Source organism: Capsicum annuum, unplaced genomic scaffold, assembly GCF_002878395.1.
Source record: "Capsicum annuum cultivar UCD-10X-F1 unplaced genomic scaffold, UCD10Xv1.1 ctg83241, whole genome shotgun sequence".
In the NCBI taxonomy this organism is placed as follows: domain Eukaryota; kingdom Viridiplantae; phylum Streptophyta; class Magnoliopsida; order Solanales; family Solanaceae; genus Capsicum; species Capsicum annuum.
Window position 1 is genome coordinate 128,132 of NW_025894096.1, and position 9,866 is coordinate 137,997.

Consider the following 9,866-nt stretch of genomic DNA (forward strand, 5'->3'; position numbering starts at 1 on the left):
AGAGATACATGCATACCTTAAAATTAATAGTTATGATTTAACTAATCAAAATAAAATTTCAATCATGATTAACATAATAAATATTTTATATTCTTAGTTTCAAATTCATGGATAATCCCACATAAATTTTTATAACTGTGGTGTTATCCATAAATCTAAAAGTAAAAATATAAAATATTTATTATCTTACTTGTGATTAGAATTTTAGTTTTGATTAATTGAATCATAAGCATTAATTTTAAGTTGTGTTGTGTGTTTCTTATTCACGTAAGAACTTGAATAAAATAGAGATAACGAAAATGGAGAGCAGGCAGATTTCAATAGGATTGTAGTTGAGGCATATAGTACATGGACCACAAAAGATTCTAAGTCCTTGTGGTTAAAAGTATATGAGAAAAAAATAACTCAAACATTGAATTTAAATCTTATATCATATCGACAGAATCTAATGATTATAACCTGTAATTTACTATCTTGCTTAAGGTGTTTTCTTGCATTTATTCCTATTTTTTTTTTAATATGTTCTTGTTAGTCATCCAGCTTCTCGACTAGCAGTTAGGAATAAGAGATCTGCAACACTTATGTTGTTGACCAATATTAGGAGAGAGACTTAATAAGATAAGTTAGCTTTTCATCTGGGACAAGAGACACGTGACACTCACGTTATTGAATGACTAATACCATGAAAGAGGTTCAATAAGATAGGTTAACTTCCCCTCCGACAATCAAGAACAAGAGAGCTTCACGTTGTTGGATGAGAATACTGGGAGAGGCTCAATAAGACAAGTTAGCTTCTAGTCTAGCAATCAAGGATAAGAGATCTACATCACTTATATTATTGGATGACCAATATCAAGAGAGAGACTGATCAAGAAAACAGGTTAATCGGAGATCATCTAAACAAGTCTTACTATTTACTAGAATCTTAAATTTTTTGCTTGTTTTGGACGGTGGGAATCAACTTCCATGATAAAAATGACGATTCTATTTATTTATTCAACTAAACGTAATTATGTGTGAATACAAGACTAATAGATACATCAAAAAGCAAAAATAGAATAAGACTACTCTCGCATTACTAAATAAGGAAATACTTGATTTCCTTTGTCTGAATAAACATTGCTTATTTTAATTACATTTGAATTAAATTAAATTGTGACGAATCGATGAAAATATATTGTAGTATTGACGGAAGAGTTTGATGGAATTTTGCTAATCAGATCCATAAATCTACAAAATTTCATATTTCAAGTTTGAAGTTAAAATAATTAGTTAATTTAATAAACACGTATTTATTTATTTAAAATAATAAGATTCAAGTTTTATTTTAAAATTTTAAAACAAGATCCATGGATATCTGGACCTAAGTTTCAATTAGTAAGCACTTGGACATGTTTGACAGAGACTTTTTCTTTAAAGTATCTAAAATAAGAATTCAAAAAGATATGTTTGGAAGTTGAAATTATACAAAAAAGGTCACTTAAAGATAATAATTAACCTTTCAAAGTTGAAGTGAAAGACACGTGGCTTAATCAATAAAAACGACGATTCCTCATTTCATAATATGTTAAATTATATCGCTGAGCGCACCTTATTTGCTAGTTTTTATTGTACGTTTGAGCTAATTCAATTATAGTTTTGATTAGGTATGAAATTTTTTTACCGTGGGAAGCGTTTGAATTATTAAGATGATCATTTAAATACTTTTTATGTAACATTTTACTATTATCATATATAAGGAAGAAATACGAATACGTATGCAAGCCCCTCAATTATTCGATTTTTTTCGTATAGACACCTCAATTAGTTCATTTACCTGTTAAATCCTTTACTCCTTCACGAAACGTTTCAATTAAGCATAATCTGCTGATGTAGCAAAAATTGTAAAATACGTGTAATCACATGCTAATGATGTAGAAAAGTAACAAATTAAATAACGACACCTGACATTTTAACTTAAAATGATCATTAAAATAATTTGCTAATATAATTAAATCTATTTTTTTTTTTAAAAAAAATCATTAATATCCCCCTGCAGCTGCCTACCTTATTCCCACCTCCTCTTCCCTTCCAAACACCCTTTTTCAAAAATAATTAAAAAAATTTGATCTCCTTCTTCTCCTCCACTTTATCACTAAATTTTTCTTTTTTTTTTCATCGTTGAAGCATTTTTTTCACTTATATCTAAAAAAAAATCTTTTTTGCTATTTGAAATTCAATAGCATGATAAAAAATAAAATAATAACACAAATGATCGGAAATGGGTGGATGAACACCGACAACGCAAGGAGAAAGAAATTGAAATTTTTGATTGGTTGAAATTCAATTGATGTTGAAATGCTTTTTTTCAAATTCATTCTTCACCAATTCAACGATTTTTCGGCCGTCAATATTTACCCCTTTTTTACCGTTCACGCTGGTTTCCTTAGCTTTATGCGTGTGATATCGTTCATTGTGAGATGTGACATCATTCACTATCAATCCATGAAAATTGGGGAGTATGTGTAATTTTGTGTGTGGCACCTGTGTATTTATTTTTTATATGTAAAAAAAATGGAAAATGATGAGTTATGAAGAAGAAGACTATTTTTTTTCTTTTTATTTCTTTAATATATTTTTTTTATTGAATGAATTTTTTATGTTTAATTTTTTTTTATTAATTATTGTCTATCACTCTCTTAATGGATGGTGTATTACACATGTCACGCCATATCAGCAATTATACTTAATTGAAACGTTTCGTGAAGGAGTAAAAAAATTCAATAGGTACATGGCCTAATTGAGGTGCCTATACGAAAAAAGTCAAATAATTGAGAGGCCTGGTATATGTATTCTGCCATTGCCCATATATAAATTACTACATCTAACTATGCACATTATAATCACTATAATGAGTATAATTAGCCATCGTCGTCATTTCAGTACTAATCACTTCTCCCCCACCAACCATCGTTGTACATTTATCGCACTAGCGTCTATCATTAAATACTATCTCCAAACCATATTCACTACCCTCGAGCTACCACTAGTTTCTAAAATACAACTAACCCTGATACAAAAATAGTCTTCACCAGCAACGAAATATGCATACCATTTAAAATACAACCAACCGTGATTCAAAATTTGTCGTTGCAAGGAGTAAGACCTTGCAGCAAAATAACGAGTACACTTCTACATGAGGCTTTTTACCATGTAAGGACCTTCAAGCTCATACCCTAGCTTTCTGTAGTAATGCCGCGTCCCTACACCCGAAATAACAGCGATTTTGGTTGACCTATGCTCCCTCCGAGCAATTCGCTCGGCTTCTTCCATCAGCAGAGTACCATAACCCTGGTGCTGCAGCTTATCTGTGTCTCGACCATGAACAGGAACTGCAGTCCCATACACATGAAGCTCACGAACAATTGAACATCTTCCCGTGAGTTCTGGGCAAGTCACATTCCGTCCACACTTCCGCAACCGTAGCAATCCAACAAGAATATCCTGCATCATATCAAATGCATAGGAATAGGGTTCTCTGATTTAAGGTCCCTTCTTATATTGAAGAAGTTGACGGTAATAGAATGACTGGCAAAGATGTGAGACAACAAGGTTCAACAATTACATGAACTCTTCATAGCACAAGTAAGAATACTTCGCAATAGTTCACCAGCATTTATAAAAAAGACCTAGAAAGGCTTCTTGTTTATTATCTCTACAATCTTAATAAATTTAGAAGTCGAAAAAGAAAAATAGAAATACTAGACCATTTTCTTCGTTTTTAAATTGCAGGACATGACTCCATAGAAATTTCCTTAAAACATAAAAAGAAAAAAAAAGGCTTGCTTACATCACCGTATAAGAAGTTATGTGCTGATCCCACGGCAGGAGAAGTAAAACAAATTTAGAAAAGTAGCTTTTATTTACATCATAGAACAAGTAATTTTTTTTGCTTCAAGAATATAGAACAAGTTACTGCTTTTGGCAGCAAAATGCATTGAGTTCAATTTACAAGTTCGACTCGAAAGCAAGAAAGGAGCTGTAAATCAGCAAAGGACAAAAAAATGAATTGACATACCTGGCGTGTATCTTCATATGAAAGGAAAGTCTCCCATCCTTCATTTGCTGTATAATCACGGCGAACAAGCTCAACTTCTTCAGGCCTTATCTTGTGGTGAATGTCCTAATAAGTTATTTCCATCAAAACATTTTGAGTTCTGAGACCACATCTTTTGTAATAGATGCAAGAAAGTAGATACAAAAGTTATATTACCTGGATCCCAGCTTCGCGTGTTCGGACATCTCGGCATTTCAAGCCAAGATCATCCATTCGAGCTAAAGCCAATTCTCGGAGATTCCCTTTCTCAACTCCAGACGTCACCAGCGGCATAGGGATATCACGTTGGACCCTATAAACACGTGTCCAAGGTGGCACCATAGAAAGAATCCTAGCAACAATGTCTACAAGCTGCTCAGGTGGATAATTTCTATACCTGCACGTGTCAACACTTGTAACGACCTCGTTGAAATAGCAGTTTCAAATTTGCATCCAACAATATAGCTTATTGCTATCGCAGACTGGGTTGGATGAAAACAATCTTATTGAATGACTTATTAGATAATTTATTTCATTGACGGTGCGATAACAACATCCAGAAAGTAGACCATACCTTCCCGTTTTCCACAGTTCATAAAGTCCCGTGCCACGAATAACAAGTGTAGGATAAATTTTAAGTCCATCTGCTCTAAATGAAGGACTTTCAAAGAATTCCTTAAAACTCTCCAAGTCTCTTTCAACACCAACATTTGGAAGGTCAGGCATCATATGAGCAACAACCTACAAAAAGTTAGGTAGATACTTGAAAATATTCCTCAAGTTCAAAAAGATAACAGAAAGGAATTCAATGTGTGAATCAAGCAAACAGCTTCAAGACAAAGATTCATTTCAAAATCCTTCCGAATGAGCTAAGATACCTCCAACTAGATAATATTGCAACTGCGGATGTAAAATTGACTTTCAATTTTAATTTCTTCTTCAAGGCTCATCTAGTATGCTGGTGAGGCAGGTTTAAGGTGGTTGACTATTTTGTTTAACGGTATTTTCAAGACTGCGAAAATGCCTGAGGCTTGGAGATGGAGTACGTTAATTCCGCTGTATAAAAACAAGGGTGACATTCAGAGTTGCAACAACTATAGGGGTATTAAGTTGTTGAGTCACACCATGAAGATTTGGGAGAGAGTGGTTGAGCGGAGGTTGAGAAGGGTCGTGTCCGTTTCAGAGAATCAGTTTAGATTTATGCCTGGTCGTTCGACGACAGAGGCAATCCACCTGGTGAGGAGATTGGTGGAGCAGTATAGAGAAAGTAAGAGGGATTGGAATATGGTGTTCATCGATCTGGAAAAGACGTATGATAAAGTCCCGAGGGGAGGGAGTTTCTTTGGAGATGATTGAAGGTGAGAGGGGTTCCGGTGGTGTACATCAGAGCTATTAAGGACATGTACGATGGAGGGAAGACCCGCGTGAGGACGGGGGGAGGAGACAAAGCATTTTTCGGTGGAGACGGTTGCACCAAGGATCGACTCTTAGTCCGTTCTTATTAGCGTTGGTGATGAACGTGTTGATGCGGAGCATTCAATGCGAGGTGCCTTGGTGTATGTTATTTGCGGATGATGTAGTGCTAATTGATGAGACACGAGGGGTGTAAATGACAAATTGAAGGTTTGGAGGCAAACCCTCGAGTTCAAGGGGTTCAGGTTGAGTAGGTCCAAGACAGAGTATTTGGAATGCAAGTTTGGTGAATTGAGGCAGGAGGATGAATTAGTGGTGAGGTTGGACTCCTAGGATGTCTGTAAGACGGACAGTTTTAAGTATCTTGGGTCTACAATTCAGAGGAATGGTGAAATCGATGAAGATGTCTCTAAACGTATTGGGGCAGATTGGATGAAGTGGAGGCTCGTCTTGGGAGTGTTGTGTAATAAGAAGGTGCCTCTTAAGCTTAAAGGCAGATTCCGTAGAGTGGCAGTCCGGCCGGCCATGTTGTATGGGGCGGAGTGTTGGCCAATCAAGCACTCACATCCAAAAATTGAAGGTGGAGGAAATGAGAATGTTGCGTTAGATGTGTTGGCTTACTAGAGGGGATAGAGTTAGGAATGAGATTATCCGGGAGAAGGTGGAGGTAGCTTCGGCAGAGGACAAGATGCGGGAAGGAAGACTGAGATGGTTCGGGAGTGTGATGAGGAGGGGCGCAGATGGCCCCGTCCGGAGGTGAGAGAGGCTAGCTATGGATGGTTTCAGGAGGAGTAGAGGTAGGCCGAAGAAATACTTGAGGGAGGTGATTAGACATGATATGGAGCAGCTCCAGCTGACTGAGGACATGACCCTAGATAGGAAGGTGTGGAGGTCACGAATAAGGGTAGAAGGCTAATGGGAGTGTGTGGGTTGTAGCTTGCAGTTCGGGGTGTTATAGTGTAGCCGGGTTAGTAATCTGAGGCTTGTACATAGGTGTCCTTGGTTTTTGTGTGTGTGGTACGACTAGGTGGGGGCCCTATGTCGTATGTCTTAGTCCCTATTTTCTTTTTTTCGTGTCGCTCTTCTTTTCGCGTATTTCGTATTTCTCTGATTTCCAATTTACTATTTCTTATTCCTGATTTTATTATGTCATCCATCCACTTGTTACTGTCCTTTAGTTTGAGCCGAGGGTCTATCGGAAACAACCTCTCTACTTCTTCGGAGGTAGTGGTATGGTCTGCGTACATCTTACCCTCCCCAGAACCCACTTTGTGGGAATACACTGGGTTTGTTGTTGTTGTTGTTCAAGGCTAATCTTCCGTGTCGGTGAAGGGGGAGGCTATTAGAGGACAAGGGGTTTCATAGACTGGAACAAAAAGCAGAGATTGAACCCAAACCACCAAAAAAATGAAATTAGAAAAGCACCTTGAAGCCAGCATCCTTTGCCAAACAAAAGCAATCAGCCACAGCTGCTACAGTGTGGCCTCTATTGGTGTCACGAGCAACATCCTCATATGTGCTCTGGACTCCAATTTCTAGCCGCGTACAACCGTAAGAAAGCATCTGTCTCAAATGAGGTCCAAGGCAGTAGTCTGGCCTCCTATTCGCAAAGTACAAACTATTGAGTACACAAAAAGATATGAATAGATGCTATATGCTTATATTATTCAGAGGTAATAGCTCAACCAAGCTAGTAAGCCTCCAAAGAAATCAAGCAAAGCACTTTGTATGCTTCTTGTTTTAGTTTAAATTATTTTCCATCACCTTATTAGTATTCTTATAATCGACTGTGACAGAAGAATAATTACAATAACAACAATCAAAGGTCGCAGAATGATTAATATAACTAATAAACCAAAGATGGCAGTGATAATCACGAGGAGGAGGAAGACGAGAATGCAAATTTGCATTTTCTTCCATACTGGAAGAAACACTATCATGCATTAAACACTAAATCTCAACTCGCACATGAAAAAAGCAAGACAACAGGGAGGTGAATAAAGTTAATAGAAAGAGGATATCTCAGTCACAGAGGACAATTATAAGCTAAAAGGTTTCTTGAGGTGCTTTTCCCTGTGAATTTTTTTCTAGCTAAGTGCTTTTCACTGTGATTTTTAAACCGCTTTCATGTATCCAATAGTTACTCACGTTTCAATTGTCATCCCAATGCACTTTGTCGCTCCATGTTCGGAGTATGCAACAGCCTCTTCAACATTGGCAGAGGTATGGCCTGATAAAGCATCATGCAGATTCCGTATGAAGTAATCACGGTAGTCTGCAGGCAATGACATGAATGTACCTCCCATCAAGATGAATTCAACCTGCAATTAGACATTAATAAAAATGAGGAAAACAGCCAATTTTAAGAAGAATTTTCCAAAATCAGAAAAGAATTAGTAGTACTTCCAAGGGGGAAAAACCTTGTCAACACTGTGACCCAATCTCTTTAGTTGATCAATCCGGCTTCGAGCTTGTACATAAGGGTTGTATCTGGAAAAATGAACCACATAAGTACTCTCCCTAAATCTGATACAAACCCTGATCCTGTCTTTCGAAAGACCACTTTTTTGAGTGTACGAGTATAACAACTTTCTAGTTACCCGTGTGTAAGGAAATGCCACAATTTCTACCAACAACAAAAAATTAAAAGATTAAGACGTATAATACCTAAAGAAGAAAAGCTAATATTAACACTTAGTCAATTTATCTCCATAAGAAAAAAAGAAATAATTGGGTTGACAGTAGATGGAAAGTTTAACAAATACGTGGTTCAACAATCTCCTATGCAAAGACACAACAACCGGCATTAAATGGTTATCTTTCTGCAAATGTATAATACTTTCCGGCGATAACAACAAGACTTTTCTAATTAAGAAAACGATCATATAAATTAACTTCTCATTTATCAGCACAATGTATAGATGAACTTCTCATTTATCAGCACAATGTATAGATGAACTTCTGAAATCCTAACAGCTTCTTTGGATGGTTGTTACATATTGCATTGTATTGTGTGGTTAGTCTAAAGACAATATTTGTTTTGATTGTTACTTGAATTTTGTTGTATCATATTGTTAAATCCATCGGTATGTAACATCGAATAATCCCATTTTGTGTAACGACCGATTTGGTGCGAATGTGATCACATAGTTATCTCTTCTTTCTCATTTTGTGTTTATTTATATTTAATAATCCCATCTATCCTTTACCCTACCCTTTTATAGTAGCTCTACCCTGTACCCTAAAAGTAGGTTTATTTTTCAAATTATTAATGCGAGACATATGTGACAACAAAAACAGATATAATCTATCCAAACGTTCAATACAACACAATACGATACATCATGAAACAATATGTAACAACCATCCAAACAGAGTGCAAGGCATAATTGGAGACAACTACTTCAATTTGATTGCCAGTGAAGGAAGGAAGCACCAAACTGCAAATAAGACATAGAATTGATACTCACCTAGCTCGAATTGCTCGCATACTAGTAGGCTCATATCCAGTATACGACTGTGTACTGTACTCAAAATCCGAATCAGGTCCACCAGGACAATAAACACAAATATTCCCCGTAGTAGCTATATGCGGACAACGATGAGGCTTCGACATCACAGCTACAACCGCAATACCCGAAGCTGTACGAACCGGCTTAGCTCGGAGTTTAGGTAGCAACGTTTCACGTTCAGAGTCGGGCAAAGCAGCGATCATCTCTACTAACTTCGGTGCCCTAGAGAGTCCGTATTTACGGCACGCTGCTGACTTTAACGCGTTTAGGTCAACGTCTTTGCCTCTCCGTGAGAGTTCCACCATGTTGTTGACGATTTCCGTAATTGCACGAACTCTGGATTCTTCCTCCGTTAAGCCGAGGGAGACAACGCCGCCACGTCCTGGCCGTGGGATCTTACGGGTGTCGGATACTGCTACCGCCGCCGCCGCCATGAGTGGGAGATTTGAGAAGAAAGGAGGAAGAAAGACGAATTATGACGTGAAACCGTCGATGTCGGTTTATTTTAGTGTATTTTTTGCTTCTTGCCGATGGACCCGACCCGACCCGCAATGTGAGAAGCAGGAGTAATTTATTTACAAACTGGTGGTTTAATTATTGAAATGATAGTATTAAGACCCCAATGAAATGGAAAGTTTTCAATTTGTGCCACTGATTACTTTTAATTGCAGTACGTTTGACAATAAAATGATTCTCCTCTTAATTGAGAATCTAATATGGATACTTTTTTTTTTTACAAGGGACATTACTTCTATGTTTATTGGGAGAAGATATTTACACCATGCAGCTCATATTTTGAGTTTGTTATCTGCTTTAGCCTATATTTATGTTTAAATATCTTTTATATAAGATTGATACATTATGTA

General features: G+C 36.9%; 1 protein-coding gene across 1 annotated transcript; it reads right to left on the reverse strand.

The window, feature by feature from the left end:
- Positions 1-2,810: 2,810 nt before the first annotated feature.
- Positions 2,811-9,680, reverse strand: LOC124895610 (elongator complex protein 3). Its single transcript, XM_047406053.1, has 8 exons — positions 8,959-9,680; positions 7,909-7,978; positions 7,637-7,809; positions 6,914-7,088; positions 4,650-4,816; positions 4,253-4,472; positions 4,058-4,162; positions 2,811-3,483 (listed from the first exon to the last, which is right to left on the reverse strand). Exons 1-8 carry the CDS (start codon positions 9,432-9,434, stop codon positions 3,172-3,174), a joined length of 1,698 nt encoding a protein of 565 aa, XP_047262009.1. The 5' UTR covers positions 9,435-9,680; the 3' UTR covers positions 2,811-3,171.
- Between the last annotated feature and the right edge of the window lie 186 nt (positions 9,681-9,866).